Genomic DNA, 17,134 nt, shown 5'->3' with positions numbered 1-17,134 from the left:
ACTTAGTAGAATGTCTGTTGGGGAGCATTAAAATAAAGAGTTTCCAAACTCAGTTACAAAACCTAGCAAGCCATATGATGTGATATTTGATTTTTACTTGATTATTTATTTTATTAATAAGTAAATAAACTTTGATACTGTATTATTTTATTATCATTGATATACTATTACAGTTTTTGGTTAATATTTTAATAGATTAGATTTTTATATACGCTGTTTTAACTTTAATAGTAATTTTAACATTTTATTAGTTTGTTGATATAGTTTTTATTCAATTTTATTTATTAGTTTTAAGTTAAGCAAACTAAAATAATCTAAAATAAAATAAATATACACACATAAATACATACTTATTTATTTATTTACTTACTTTCTTGTAGGTGGCTTTGCGCCCCCCAAATATGATGATCCCCTTTTGAGGGACCCCTTAATTTTATTATATTTTATAATATCTATACATTTCACTCTACATTTAAATACATTTAAATGGGGTTCGTACTGTTTGAAAAATATTTTATATAAAATATAATACATGTGTGATATTATAAAGACAATATGTTGTTTCCTAAATTAAATTATTGTCTTTTATATACGCTGAACAAAATTATAAACGCAACACTTTTTGCCCCCATTTTTCATGAGCTAAAGCTTTCTATGTACACATGTGGCCAGCCTAAGGCACACCTGTGCAATAATCATGCTGTCTAATCAGCTTCTTTTTTTACTGACTTTTTACCACTCGCTGCTCGCATCAAGTTCAAGGCGCTTACGCTCGCTTACAAATCCACCATGAGCTCCGCTCCTGCATACTTTGACTCGCTCCTACAAGTCTACACCCCCACTAGAAGCCTTCACTCAGCTAAGGAGCAACGGCTTGTGGTACCATCACAGAGAGGCAGAAAATCCCTCTCCAGAACTTTAACATTCACCGTTCCCTGCTGGTGGAACGATCTTCCCTCCATCCGAATTGCAGAATCACTGACAACATTCAAACAACAGCTGAAAACTCACCTCTTCCGCGAGCATTTAACCTTATCTTAACCTAATTCCTTTTATTTTCCTCTACTTCTTCCCTGCCCTAGTGTATGATGTGCTGTGCAATGTCCAAAACTTAGTACTTCAGGCACTTTCTGTGTTTCGCTGCCTCCTCATGACGGATCGCTTCCTGTACTCCTCAGTTGTAAGTCGCTTTGGATAAAAGCGTCTTCTAAATGCATAAATGTAAATGTAATCTTGATATGCCACACCTGTGAGGTGGATGGATTATCTCGGCAAAGGAGAAGTGCTCACTAACACAGATGTAGGCCTAGTCCACACGTACACAAGTATTTTTATAAGTATTTTTATAAGCTGAGTTTTTCCCTCTGTAAAAAACAAAACAAAAAAATTTTGCATCCACATGAAAACGCAAAACACGCTATGAAGCGCTGTCAAGAGCATGCCAAACCAGCCATGTTGGCCAATCAGAAGCCTGAATTTTTTTTTATTGCTGGTTCCGGTTCTGACGCAACAAGCCAAAATCTCCACTTTCACCGTCCACACGACACCACTGCAACCGGAGTTTCTAAAAATGTTCACCCTGGCAGGAGTTTTCAAAAAAGGTATTAGTGTCCAGATACTGCGTTTGCGTGTGGACGAACAGCCAAACCGCATAGAAAAATATGCAGTTTAGAAAATACCCGTGTTCGTGTGGACAGGGCCTTAGACAGATTTATGAACAATATTTGAGAGAAATAGGCCTTTTTTGTGTACATAGAAAAATTCTTCAGCTCATGTAAAATGGGGGCAAAAACAAAACAGTTGCGTTTATAATTTTGTTTAGTTATTGAACTAAAACAGAAAAAACGTACTAAAATAGTATATGTACAATTGAATAAAAAAACTTAAAAATAGAAAGCAAAATGAAGCAGTAAAGAAATTAAATTCTGTAATTATGTTTTTTTAGCACTCATTTGCATCTCCACTCCAGTTTGCAAACCCCTGGCTTAGATGCCTAAAAATATTGACTAAGTAGGCAGACTAACTAAGTTTTCTATTCCAAGGTGCTGCAGAAGTGACACAAATATCGCACGCATATAAAGACACCAGACACTACCTGTTGAGGTCTCTCATCATGAGGTTCTGGAACTCAGACGAGACACCCCTGTTGAAGCTGGGCCTGGAGAGCAGCCTATCTGTCTGTCTCTCTGGAGGCTGTCTATCTGTCTGATGACTGGGCTGTCTCTGGAGGTGCGGGTTACGGAGGGCCATGCTGATGTCATTTAGAAGGCGGGGCAATGGTCCGAGTTTGATGATAGCATCCTTTGGCACAATATACACAGATAGAGAACAGGAGACCAACCTGATGACCGATCACAAACGCAAGTAGACAATCACGATCATCTTCATCTAGATTATCAAACAGCATCTACCTTGCTTAGCTGTGCCATGACTTCCCACAGAAGACTGTGCAGGATCGAGAGCTCCCTTCCCAAATCGATGTAGCCCTCAAAAGCAACTGCGTTGCTCACGGTATCGAGATTGGAGATCTCGTAGAGGAATTGCTGCATGGAGCCCCACTCCATCTCTAAAAACTCATTCATAAAGCACATGTACTCCTCCTTACTGCCAAACCTGTAATACAGTGAAGAATTGGTAAGGATATATGGCTGATATGGTCAGTAGGAGCATTGAATGTTGCGTCAATGATAAAGATGATAATGCTCATCATCATCAGTAACAGCTGTACAGTTTGTTATAGCTCAATGGCTAATGATCTGGGCTGACAGCCCAAACGTCATAATACATCCCATAATACTGGAGCACTAAAGAGATCCCTATCACTATTGTGTCCTTGAACAAAGTTAAGTTAAAGGAACACTCCACTATTTTTGGAAATAAGCTAATTTTCCAACTCCCAGAGTTAAACGGTTGAGTTTTACAGTTTTCGAATCCATTCAGCTGATCTCTGGGTCTGGCGGTAGCACTTTTAGCATAGCTTAGCATAGATCATTGAATCTGATTAGACCATTAGCATCTCGCTCAAAAATGACCAAAGACTTTCGATATTTTTCCTATTTAAAACTTGACTTTCCTGTAGTTACATCGTGTACTAAGGCCGACAGAAAATGAAAAGTGATTTTCTAGGCCAATATGGCTAGGAACTATACTCTCATTCCACCGTACCATGGGTGCAGCGGCGCAATGATATTACGCAGTGCCTGAAAATAGTCCCCAGCATGCTCCCTGTGCAAGCAGGTTGTCACGTTGGTTATATTTACGGAAATTAGCCTATTTTCAGGCGTAATATCATTGCTCCGCTGCACTCATGGTACGGCATCAAAGTTCCTTGATTATTACGCAGGAATTGAGAGTATAGTTCCTAGACATATCAGCCTAGAAATTTTAATTTTCCGTCGGTCTTAGTACACGATGTAACTACAGAAAAGTCAAGTTTTAAATAGGAAAAATATTGAAAATCTTTGGTCATTTTTGAGCGAGATGCTAACGGTCTAATCAGATTCAATGATCAATTCTAAGCTATGCTAAAAGTGCTACAGCCAGACCCAGAGATCGGCTGAATGGATTCGAAAATGGTAAAACTGAACTGTTTAACTCTAGAGGAGTTGGAAAATGTTTTTCCAAAAAAGTAGAGTGTTCCTTTAAGATGACTGTCCCAGATTACATTATAAAGTACAGTATGAAAAATGGATATTAATTCAGAATATTTGCTAAATATTACATTATACAATGTTACTTAAGTCTTAGTTATTTTAAAGATTAATCAGACAAAGATAATCTAAATGTAAAAATTTAGAAAATTTAAATGCACAATTAAATTGATCAAATAAAATAAAAAAGTATGTATTATAAGCATTATGGTCCCAATATATTAAGCATACTGAATCAGAAAAAATTTAAACAAAATGAAATAGTAAAGTAAATGAAAGAAAAGTAAAATAAAATAAAATAATAAAAAGTAAAGTAAATTAAATTAAAGACAAATAAAATTAAAGTTTATAACCAATATGTTCCCATTATATCACACATCCCATATCAGAATGAGGAAAACAAAAAAAATGCACAAATTAAATAAAAAAATAAAAATAAAAGTAAAATGAGAATGCACAATTAAATATCTGATGTGGAAAAATAAAATAAAATATTCATTTATAACCAAAATTGTCCCAATACATTATCCATCTCGAATCAGAATGGTTTCCCTGCTGAAAAGACCAGCATGAATGCAAGTTACAGTACTCTGAGCATACAGCAAAAATGATGACATGGTAATAAAGCTTAAAGACCTTAAAGAAGTGTGTACTGACTTTGAGAAGTTTGCAAGGTTCTGCACAACTTTGGCTATGAGGGTGAGTGTACGTGAAGTCTGTTCATCGGGGTATTCCTGTGTGAGATTGAATAAGGATGGCGACATGACGGCTGGACACAGGAAGCGCAGGAAGAGGGAACCACTGATCAGTCGATCTGCAATGTCCTCTCTTCCTCTCTCAGCGCAGCGAACGCGCCAGGACGCAAAGACCTCTTTCAGTTCTCTTGGAAACGCACTGGGAAAAACAAGCAATATGATTATTTCCATTATGAATAAAGCAGTTAGTGTGATATCATGTTGTCACTGTCCCTTCATTTAAAAGATATTAAAATATATAAGCCTGGATAAATTGTATGATAATGTGCATAATCATACAATTTTCATTCTGCAATCTTAAGAAAGATTTTTAAGAAAATCTGCAATCACAACTATCATTAAAAAGCTGTTTTGCCATGGTTGTAAAAATAACACCATTAAATTGATCATTTTGGGTGTCCTGTGTGGTGTGGTGCACATAATTATATATAATACATTTTTACCTAAAATTTACCCATTGAAATTTACAGTCACTGTGCATAAGAAGAATTTCACTTTCCATAGAAAAAAGCAGTAAGGGGCCGTTTACACAGTATGCGTGCTTGCATCTGTCCCAGCTGTTTTTTATTATTATTTATTTATTTATTGCTATGTAAATGTGCTATAGTGATGTATTTGATTGCTGCAGTGCGTATTGCAGTTTTTTTTCTTCAGCATCTTGTTGCATAAGCCAAGAGTTTTTAAAGGGATAGTTCACCCTAAGATGAGAATCAAGTCATCATTTACTCACCCTGGTGTTGTTCTAATGCCATATTCCCTTCTTTCTTTTCTGGACCACAAAAGGAGAAATTAAAAAATATGTCCTGCTTACGCTCGTCCCTGTAATGGCAGTGAATAGTGTGTTCTGGGGGTATACAATAGGTTTGGTTAAAAACAACCCGAAATTGAATGTATTATTTAACAAAGATTTTGACCTTGGCCGTTGGTCTTCTGTGCACGGCTGCACGGCGTGAGTGTTCGTGAGACTCTATTAGCGCCCCAGTTTACTCCGACTTGCCCAGAGAAAGCACACAAGTTGTGAGAAATCAAGACGTGAGGAAAACGTGACTTGAAATATCCATGTAGGCCTACTTCTCTGAGGTGAATATATCCGTTGTGTTCGTCGGAACAAGACGTGATCACATTCACATCTGTCAACTGTCATTCTGATTGTCATCAGACAAACGGAGTTCCGATTCTGAGATATTTAACTCAGTGAAGAAAGTACACAGATACTTTTTGGGGGATTTAATAATAATAATTTGTTACATTTATATAGCGTTTTTCTGGGTACTCAAAGCGCTTTACAAATGGAAGGGGGGAATCTCCTCTAACACCACCAATGTGGATAATGTGACAGCAGCCATATTGCGCCAGATCGCCCACCACACACCAGCTTTTTGGAGGTGATGAAGCCAATCAGTATTCATAGTTTTCATGTGATGTCACACCCTTATAGGAACGCCCATCTGGAGGGTCAAAACAAGGCTTTTCTTCACTGCCCGCCAGTCATTTTTACCAGGTTTGTAGTATGGACTAATTTAGTAAGACCGTGATATTAAAAGATCAAATTCAATTTTATACATAATATACACATCTGCCCCAATGGCTCTCTATTACCCCTTTTCCACCGAGGCAGTGCTGGTGCTGGTTCTGAGCCAGAGCCTAGTTTCAAATCGGTTCTTTGTATTTCCACACCCAAAGCACCAGTTCCGAACCAGGAAAAGTGGTTCTTAAGTAGCACCAAAACATTGCTGGTCTAGAAGTAAGAGCTGCTTGCGTCAGGGGCTGGGGGCGGGGTTACCATGACCAACAAGATGACTGGCACTGGCACTAGCACTGGCTCTGAACTAGCACCCGGTTCATTCTGGTGGAAAAGGGGTATATGAGAGAGCGCGCTGCAGTTCCATTTTTCACCACAAATTTGCACTGGAAATGTGTGGGGCGCTGTAGAGCTAGGGAGGTTTCAGAGACAGCCCCACTTAGGGCCAGATTTACTAACAGCTTGCGCCAGCGCAAACCCTCTTTTGGCGTTAAAAAAACTACTGTCAGGATTTACTAAGACGCGCAGTGATAAATTAGCGCTGAAAAGGCGTGGACACAGTTATTTTTGCAGATGACCTTATTGCATATGTATTTGTAGGAGTTTCCCATTCAGATGAAAAATTCATGGGAGTAGAGTATTTAAATGAATCACATGAAGTGATTTACAAAGGATTGCGCTCTTCAATTTACTGGTGTTTGCAGCATTATTTACCACCCCCCAAAAAGCATGTCTTAAACCAGAGGCTAACGGGTAGATTGTCTGTGTCTGTTGTCTGTATTCTTTAATTTGTGTGTCGACAGTAGATCACACGCTGAACTGTCCACTCCCATCGGCAGTTTTCTGGAATTGCGCTCTCACGCTAATTTGCCCTATTTAGTGAATCTGGCATTTGGTATCATGAATACATGCCTAAAATGTGCTGCATTTTAATATATCCTGCACACTTTACGACTTAAAATAGTCTAGAAAATCCGAAAAATATTTGTTGCAGAATGCTGAACACATTTATAATGTATTATTAATTCTGTGTATATAGAGGTAAATGTTTGGATGAATATCTGCAGCTGCCCATAATGATAAAGAGTGTATTCTGTTCAGGTTCTGAAAAGGTGAGAAAGGTTTGAAAGAGGTGAGAAAGCAAATCATCACAACAGACTGGCACAGGCCGGAGGGGAACCTGATTTACACATCAAGATCAGAGTGACCCCAGATATGCAGATCGGCCCTGACTTTGACGTCTACGCAGAGCTCAAAAACAACACCATGGTCACAAGGTCTTGTCGGGTCATGTTTTACACCCAGGCAGTGTCCTACAATGGCAAACTTGGAGAAACCTGTGGACTGGGAGAGTTTACAGAGATGAACTTGGCTTCTACTGAGGGTAAGACGGGTTCAGTATGTAATATTGACAGATAGCTGTTGAAATAGGTACTGAATTGTCCAAATTCACAATATTGGAGAGGGTTGTTTCGCCCTCCTCCTCAGATTCTAGATTGAGGACACGCAACAGGAATGAGTGCAATTGACAACTGAAGATTGATATGATTTTGATATGATTGATATGCCTCTGGTCATCTAGCTTTTTAGATCGTCTAGCTGGTATAATCTGCAATCTCTGACCCAGTTTGTCTGCTGGCTTCAGTGGCTGTAATAGACTGTTTTACGCCAACTGGCAACCTGGAGTGTCAAAATACTATTGAGTAAATTGGCAGTGGGCAGGATCACACAGATCAAAACAAAAACAGACATTCCTACATGGAACGCACATTTTAAAGTAGAATAACTGCCAGTTAAACTAAGTTGTACAGGCAAACAGATGAAAACAGAATATAAATGCAACACAAGGATTCTCGTTGACTGTTTTTTTTCCATCGAAAACCATTGTAGAGAAAACATGTCGCTCGCCTGTACAGTGGGCCAAAAAAGTATTTAGTCAGCCACCAATTGTGCAAGTTCTCCCACTTAAAAAGATGAGAGAGGCCTGTAATTTTCATCATAGGTACACTTCAACTATGAGAGACAGAATGAGAAAAAAAATCCAGAAAAGCACCGTGTCTGATTTTTAAAGAATTTATTTGCAAATTATGGTGGAAAATAAGTATTTGGTCACCTACAAAAGTTAATCTCAATACTTTGTTATATACCCTTTGTTGGCAATGACAGAGGTCAAACGTTTTCTGTAAGTCTCCACAAGGTTTTTACACACTGTTGCTGGTAGTTTGGCCCATTCCTCCATGCAGATCTCCTCTTGAGCAGTGATGTTTTGGGGCTGTCGCTGGGCAACACTGATTTTCAACTCCCTCCAAAGATTTTCTATGGGGTTGAGATCTGGAGACTGGCTAGGCCACTCCAGGACCTTGAAATGCTTCTTACGAAGCCATTCCTTCGTTGCCCAGGCGGTGTGTTTGGGATCATTGTCATGCTGAAAGACCCAGCCACGTATCATCTTCAATGTCCTTGCTGATGGAAGGAGGTTTTTACTCAAAATCTCACGATACATGGCCCCATTCATTCTTTCCAATACACAGATCAGTCGTCCTGGTCCCTTTGCAGAAAAACAGCCTCAAAGCATGATGTTTCCACCCCCATGCTTCACAGTAGGTATGGCGTTCTTTGGATGCAACCCAGCATTCTTTCTCCTCCAAACACGACAAGTTGAGTTTTTACCAAAAAGTTATATTTTGGTTTCATCTGACCATATGACATTCTCCCAATCCTATTCTGGATCATCCAAATGCTCTCTAGCAAACTTCAGACGGGCCCGGACATGTACTGGCTAAAGCAGGGGGACACGTCTGGCACTGCAGGATTTGAGTCCCTGGCGGCGTAGTGTGTTACTGATGGTAGCCTTTGTTACTTTGGTCCCAGCTCTCTGCAGGTCATTCATTAGGTCCACCCCTGTGGTTCTGGTATTTTTGCTCACCGTTCTTGTGATCATTTTGACCCACGGGGTGAGATCTTGCGTGGAGCCCCAGATCGAGGGAGATTATCAGTGGTCTTGTATGTCTTCCATTTTCTAATAATTTCTCCCACAGTTGATTTCTTCACACCAAGCTGCTCACCTATTGCAGATTCAGTCTTCCCAGCTTGGTGCAGGTCTACAATTTTGTTTCTGGTGTCCTTTGACAGCTCTTTGGTCTTGGCCATAGTGGAGTTTGGAGTCTGACTGTTTGAGGTTGTGGACAGGTGTCTTTTATACTGATAACGAGTTCAAACAGGTGCCATTAATACAGGTAACGAGTGGAGGACAGATGAGCCTCTTAAAGAAGAAGTTACAGGTCTGTGAGAGCCAGAAATCTTGCTTTTTTGTGGGTGACCAAATACTTGTTTTCCACCATAATTTGTTAGTTAATTGGTTAGTTCACTCAAAAATGAAAATAATGTCTTGAAAATGTATTACTCACCCTCATGCCGCTCCACACCCGTAAGACCTCCGTTCATCTTCGGAACACAAATTAAGATATATTTGTTGAAATCCGATGGCTCAGTGAGGCCTGCATAGCCAGCAATGACCTTTCCTCTCTCAAGATCCATTAATGTACTAAAAACATATTTAAATCAGTTCATGTGAGTACAGTGGTTCAATATTAATATTATAAAGAGACGAGAATATTTTTGGTGCAGCAAAAACTAAATAACGACTTATATAGTGATGGCCGATTTCAAAACCCTGCTTCATGAACCCTGTTTCAGCATGTTGAATCATGATTCGGATTGCCTGTCAAACCGCCAAACTGCTGAAATCACGTGACTTTGGCGCTCCGAACTGCTGATTCGATACGCTGATTCATAATGCTCCCAAGCTTCATGAAGCAGTGTTTTGAAATTGGCTATCACTATATAAGTCGTTATTTAGATTTTTTTGGCGCACCAAAAATATTTGCGTCGCTTTATAATATTAATATTGAACCACTGTACTCACATGAACTGATTGAAATATGTTTTTAGTACATTAATGGATCTTGAGAGAGGAAATTTCATTGCTGGTTATGCAGGCCTCACTGAGCCTTCGGATTTCAACACAAATATCTTAATTTGTGTTCCGAAGATAAACAGAGGTCTTACGGGTGGGGAATGGCATGAGGGTGAGTAATAAATGACAAATTATTTTCATTTTTGGGTGAACTAACCCTTTAAGGGTGGGTTGCACCAATAAGGATTTAGCATCTCCTTAGCCTGGCGTTGGTTCACCCACCGCCTATGCTGCTTGATCAGCCCTTTAATTTGGATGGTCTTTCTACATAGCAGTTTAAAAAGACAGTTGACGTTTTACAAGTTTATTTCCTTTATCAGCAAGAGTTACTATTGTCAGAGAGAGAGTTTCTGGTGGTCAGTAAAAGAGGAAATTGAATATTTACATTGTTGCTGTTTAATTGGCAAATCCATCATGGCGGAGAAAATTAAGCATAGATGATGGTTTTAATTACACGTTAGAATTGTAATCCCTGATTTGTTAATCTGTGTTTAAAATTAAGTGGTGCAACAAATAAAACCCAGATCAACAAATCCGTTAAACTTTGCTTAATTTAATCCTTATTGGTGCAACCCACCCTAAGTGTTTTTCACGTTAAGCGTTTTAGAACGTTCCGCTGTTTTTAGTGATTGAAAGACTGCAGCAGGTGCTGTATATGTATCTTGTGCACATATTTTTTGTTTTTGAGATGGGGGTAATTAGGTGGCCATGATGATGGACAGAGGCCAGTGTGCAAATTTTGCCAGGATGATAGGGTTTCACATCCTGGGATTTTTTATGACCACAAAGAGTCCAGACCTCGGTTTAGCCTCTCATACGAAGGACTGTGCTTGTTACAGTAGAGTTCCCCATCACTACACTGGGGCATTATGACCCACACAGACCCCGTGCTGGCCTCACTAACACTTCTTTCAGCAGCAACCTAGTTTTTCCCAGGAGTTCTCCCATCCAGGTATTGTCCAGGCTCAACCCTGCTATTCACTGCTATTATATGGACAAGCACAAGTGGGACATTTTTTTTTTTAACATTTCTCCTTTTGTGGTCTGAAAAGGAAAGAATGGCATACTGTAGAACAACACCAGGGTGAGTAAATGATGACTTGATTTACATTTTAGGGTGAACTATCCCTTTGAGATGGCGTGTCGATTTAAAACAGCTCAAGACTGTGTGAACGGCCCATTAGGGGATCGCCCTATGTCAACTTTGTAACTAACCAATGAGAGTTGACGATTTTACAGAGTGCAAGCTCACAGCACATCCGGAGGTTGGCTTGATGTTCGGGCAGTACAGAAGGTGGAGTTCTCATTGGGTCGACTTCACAGTTCTCTTCTGACTCATACAGCGCTCGGATAAAATCACCTAAAATTCAAACGAAACCCTTAATGTGTGAGCGCACAGCAACAGAAACAACGTCAACTCTCAAAACAATCTCAAAATCTGAGGAACTCTCACCTAAAACGTCTTTGAGGTACTTATGTCCAATGAGTTTGAGGTACTCTTCTATGGCTTTGGTGGCCAGGGTATTCTCTCTGAAGATAAGGTGCTCTCGGTCGATAAATCGGTCCACCTCACACATTGCCATGTCTGAAAGAAAATCCTTGTGCAGAGCAAAAGAAGAAACATTTGTAATCACTTTACAATAACCTTACATATAAAAATCAAAATAGAACCAATTAAGTGACTGATTTGGAGTGCCCAAGATAGGCAGCAACTCTGTAAGCCAGTGTTGCTATTGTTAACTAAAACTAGTGAAAAACGTTTTCGGTAATTTAAATAAAGCTAAAATAAAATGAATGAAAAGATGAAAAACTTCTACTTCAAATTAGAAATGTTGCCTTTGCAACTAACTGAAATAAAAAACATTTAATATGAAGTACTAAAATTACTAAAATTACTAAAATGAAAAGTGAAATAAAAATAAAATATGTAAATGAAAGTTTAAAAAAATAGAAAAGAATATTATATTCTTAAAAGAAAAGAGAAAATAAAAATATATGGCAACAGAATATATAAACATATGTTAATTTAAAAATAAAATAGTAATAAATACTAAAAACATTTTTTATTTATAATTTTCAGAATTAAATTAAATAATATTAGCAGGTCCTGGATTTAAACATGGTAAAATTTGTTAAATGGAGATGAAAGCATTTGATTAGTAGCTGAAAATAATTCTTCAAAAGTATATTTATAATCAACTGTAACAGAGGTTGTCACAGAGTATGCTATGGTAATTTAAAATATGGCCAAAGTCTTTCCAGCTTTTGCGTCAGGAGCATGCATTCAATGCCTTAAAATTCTATCTAGGTAGGCAGCTCACCAAGTTTTTGAACATACTTGCAAACATATATTATTCAAACAAAGTCCTACCTTGGCCTTCCCTGTGCTCTGCAGGATGTGCACCAGAGCACAGGCCACTTCCTCTTTGCTCTTGACACTTAGCAGTGGCTCCAGAACCGCGCACAGCGTTCGGTAGTTGTTGGTGACATACTCTGCAAACTCTTTATACAGCTCCATTGGCAGGATGCTCATGGTCTGAAAGCGTGACTTGAGCCGCAGGGAGGCGTTGATGATTTTGCCCCCTCCCACACCGCCACCCTTGGCCAGGGCGCTGGGCTGAATGACGGGGTACCATTGCTCCACAAACTGACGACCAGTGATGCTGGAAATGGGGATGCTGACCAAGCCAAGGTACGTGCTCTTCTCCTGTTATGATGAAGGAAATGGACAAAATGATGATCAGTCACCTTAAAAAAGCCGGATGGACCCCTTCTTAGCTAATGGGAAGTTAATGAAAAGCTAGTATAATCTAGCTACCAAAATTGCAGCAATGTTAGAATTGCTTGTCGGTTGCAGTTTTGTTTATTTAAAAAAAATAAATAGTTTATTAGAATAGTTTATCAGTTCATTGGATTCATACATTTCATCATAATATAAAACAATACAAAAAAAATATTAATTCAGAAATAATAAATAATATTAAACAAACAAAAAATACTATTATTGACTATAGCATTTATATATACATTTTTCACGAGCTGAACTCAAAGATCTAAGATTTTTTCTATGTACACAAAAGGCCTATTTCTCTCAAATATTATTCACAAATCTGTCTAAATCTGTGTTAGTGAGCACTTCTTCTTTGCCGAGATAAGGTGTGTCACAGGTGTGGCATATCAAGATGCTGATTAGACAGCATGATTATTGCACAGGTATGCCTTAGGCTGGCCACAATAAATATTTAGAGTGGCCTTTTACTGTGGCCAGCCTAAGGCAGACCATTTGTGAACAATATTTCAGAAAAATAGGCCTTTTGTGTACATAGAAAAAGTCTTAGATCTTTGAGTTCAACTCATGAAAAATGGGGGCAAAAACAAGTGTTGCGTTTATAATTTAGTTCAGCGTATATATATATATATATATATATATATATATATATATATATATATATATATATATATATATATATATATATATATATATATATATATATATATATATATATATATATATAAAATGATAATATGAATGTACATTTCATGATATTATTTTTACCAAACTATTTAACAAATCTGTTTGTGGATATGTAGTGTACTTGCTACCAAGCACCTCAAACAAAACTCTAAATATCTTTCTTAGATTTGATGTCACTAATCAAAATATTTAAATGGTAGTGTACTATTACAAATACACTAGCCTAGACAGTCCACCGTATGAACAAAAAGTCACAAAACTCAAGTCTTTAAGTATTCATTTTGAGGTCAGTCTTTTTGCAAATGAGGACATGAGGTGGTCTTTTACCTTGCGTCTTTTTTTGTCCGTCTCTTTATAAAGATGAAGGCGGAGGTTGCGGACAGCTGGCAGGTTGTTGAACTCAAAATGCTCACCCCAGAACACAGTATCGGTTCGGGGTTTGCTGGTGGTGCGGGCGTAAAGCATGTCATCCAAGCACAGTTCACAATAATAGCGCTTTTTGGGTGGGAGTTCACGGGCCTCGATGATCCACAGCTTCAGAACATTGTCGACGCGTCGACTGTTGTCCTGGGTGTGGGAAACACAGAATCATATTTGCATTATATAAACTATAGGCGATGGTGGTGAGAGGGTTGGCAGAACTTTAAATGTGCTGTCAAGCATGCGGACAGACAGGAGAGATTGCAAGTTTGAGGGTGGCAGTGCTTTAGAAAGGATAATGATCTGAATTACTGTTAGTCTAACACCTACTGCATGTCTAAAGTGCTGGAGTAGTCATAGACAATGATGTTTCAGAGAAAGATGAGTCATTTAGACCCATCAAAATGGCCCTGGAACATTCATTTTCTACTGGCATTTATAGTAATATACCCTTAAAAACGGATTTCTAAAGCTCCAGCCCTTTTATTAAAAAATACAGTGACGTTAATGTGCTAGAGTGATGGTCTCAGGTGGTAATACTATGGTATATACACCAATCAGGCATAACATTATGACCACTTAAAGGTGCAGTGAATAACGCTGTTCATCTCTTCATCAATGCACCTTTTAGTGGGTGGGATATATTAAGCAGCAAGTGAACATTTTGTCCTCAAAGTTGATGTGTTAGAAGCAGGAAAAATGGGCAAGCGTAAGGATTTGAGTGAGTTTAACAAGGGCCAAATTGTAATGGCTTGACGACTCGGTCAGAGCATCTCCAAAACTGCAGCTCTTGTGGGGTGTTTCCTGTCTGCAGTGGTCAGTATCGGTCAAAAGTTGTCCAAGGAAGGAACAGTGGTGAACCGGCGACAGGGTCATGGGCGGCCAAGGCTCATTGATGCACATGGGAAGCAAAGGCTGGCCCGTGTGGTTCGATCAAACAGACGAGCTACTGTAGCTCAAATTGCTCAAGAAGTTAATGCTGGTTCTGATAGAAAGATGTCAGAATACACAGTGCTTCGCAGTTTGTTGCGTAAGGGGCTGCATAGCTGCAGACCAGTCAGGGTGCCCATGCTGACCCCTGTCCACCGCCGAAAGTGGCAACAGTGGGCACGTGAGCAACAGAACTGGACCACGGAGCAATGGAAGAAGGTGGCCTGGTCTGATGAATCACATTTTCTTTTACATCACGTGGATGGCCGGCTGCGTGTGCATTGCTTACCTGGGGAACACATGGCACCAGGATGTACTATGGGAAGAAGGCAAGCCGCCGGAGGCAGTGTGATGCTTTGGGCAATGTTCTGCTGGGAAACCTTGGGTCTTGCCATCCATGTGGATGTTAATTTGACATGTACCACCTACCCAAGCATTGTTGTAGACCATGTACACCCTTTAATGGAAACGGTATTCCCTGGTGGCTGTGGCCTCTTTCAGCAGGATAATGTGCAAAAATGGTTTAGGAATGGTGTGAGGTTCAGAACAACGAATTTGAGGTGTTGACATGGCCTCCAAATGAGGCAATACAATCGAGCATCTGTGGGATGTGCTGAACAAACAAGTCAGATCCATGGAGGAGCCCATGCCTTGACGGGTCAGGGCTGTTTTGGCAGCAAAAGGGGGACCAACACAATATTAGGATCTTGTGACCATATGGTCATAATGCTATGCCTGATTGGTGTATATAGCATGTTACTGAATGATTTCCATATTCGTATACCATTGTACTCCAATGTTCTTCAAAGATGGTTTTACATAACCACACTGACATAAAGCAATCAATCACAGTTCGTTCTGTTTTTACATGCTGTTTTATAAGCTGATAAACCTGTAATCCATGACATCAGCTATGCAGAAATACAAAATCAAAATAATGCCAATTCACTGTACCAAAGATACAGTGAAAAACAATGTGTGATCTGAATTTCTGCACATCCTAAAATAATACATTTTTCAGGTGGACTAGTAAAACATCTAACTACTGGGGTTCCCCAGGGCTCAGTTCTTGGACCACTTCTCTTCTCATCTACATGTCATCACTAGGATCTGTCATTCAGAAAAAATGTTTCCCCTATCACTGCTATGTTGATGACACTCAACTCTACTTCTTATTTCAACCAGATGGTAGCTGCTCGCATCACAGCCTGCCTGACAGACATTTCTTGTTGGATGAAGGACCACCACCTTCAACTCAACCTTGCGAAGACAGAACTGCTTATGGTCTCGGCTAACGCAACACTTCATCACAACTTCTCCATTCTGCTAAGTTCATCAACCATAGCTCCACCCAGGACAGCCAGGAAGCTTGGAGTTGTGGTTGATGATTAGTTAAACTTCACAGACCACCTTGCTAGAAATGCTTAGTCCTGCAGATTTGCCTTATACAACATTAGGAGGATCAGGCCCTTCCTATCAGAGCATGCTAAACAAATTATTGTCCAAGCTCTTGCTCTATTCAAACTGGACTATTGTAATGCTCTCCTGGCAGGCCTTCCAGCATGATCCAGAATGCTGCAGCAAGAGTGGTCTTTAACGAGCTGAAAAGAGTGCACGTCACACCTCTCCTCAATGCACTGGTTGCCAATTGCTGCTCACATCAAATTCAAGGCACTGGTGTTTGCTTCCAGAACAACCACTGGCTCTGAACCTATATACCTAAACTCGCTATTCCAGACCTATGTTCCCTCCAGAAGCTTGCATTCTGCAAGTGAACGGCGCCTTGTGTTGCCATCCCAAAGTGGCACACAATCACTTTCAAGGACCTTTACCTTGACTGTTCCAAGCTGGTGGAATGGCCTGCCCATCTCAATCCGAACTGAGTCTTTTTTCAAGAAACTGCTGAAGATGCATCTTTTTCGTCAACACTTGATCCATTAATACAAACACTTACTATTCTATATCTATTAAAAAAAACATTGATACATGTACTGTGCTAGACTAACTGGGACTAGTCACAGCACCACTTGCACATTGTTGGTTTAATTGCTTCTATTGCTGTTCTCATTTGTAGGTCGCTTTGGATAAAAGCGTCTGCTAAATGATTAAATGTAATGTATTCATTCAGATTAGAGCTTTCAAGTTTTGCCGGTCAGTGAACAGACTGCGACTCCAGACTTCGGAAACTTCTTTAACTAATCATCTAACAAACCAAACTAATGAACACCCTTGGTCTGTCCTCATTTATTGTAATATTGACAAAGCATCTGCTGCAAGACTGAGCGGGCTGATCATTTTTGGACGCCTGTGTCATGTTCTCTACGATTCAGCCCAAACTCCTGCTGCCTGAACATCTGGACGAGTCAATCCACACTGCTCATTTCACCAAGACACTTTCCATTCAAA

At 39.4% G+C, this 17,134-nt stretch overlaps 1 protein-coding gene across 1 annotated transcript in view; it reads right to left on the bottom strand.

The window, feature by feature from the left end:
• The window catches only part of syngap1b (synaptic Ras GTPase activating protein 1b), a gene marked incomplete at both ends in the record, with an annotated part of 89,036 nt that overhangs the window by 45,646 nt on the left and 26,256 nt on the right, over positions 1 to 17,134 (bottom strand). The window contains 7 exons of the mRNA XM_079837046.1: positions 2,096 to 2,301; positions 2,412 to 2,613; positions 4,308 to 4,544; positions 11,119 to 11,263; positions 11,357 to 11,501; positions 12,275 to 12,610; positions 13,706 to 13,945. Coding sequence (XP_079693172.1) covers positions 2,096 to 2,301; positions 2,412 to 2,613; positions 4,308 to 4,544; positions 11,119 to 11,263; positions 11,357 to 11,501; positions 12,275 to 12,610; positions 13,706 to 13,945 — 1,511 coding nt within the window. The remainder of the gene's footprint in view (positions 1 to 2,095; positions 2,302 to 2,411; positions 2,614 to 4,307; positions 4,545 to 11,118; positions 11,264 to 11,356; positions 11,502 to 12,274; positions 12,611 to 13,705; positions 13,946 to 17,134) is intronic.

This window comes from Gobio gobio (assembly GCF_949357685.1).
Source record: "Gobio gobio genome assembly, chromosome: 15".
NCBI lineage: Eukaryota > Metazoa > Chordata > Actinopteri > Cypriniformes > Gobionidae > Gobio > Gobio gobio.
Note: the sequence above shows the minus strand (reverse complement) of the source record. Positions and strands in the feature narration are given on the sequence as shown.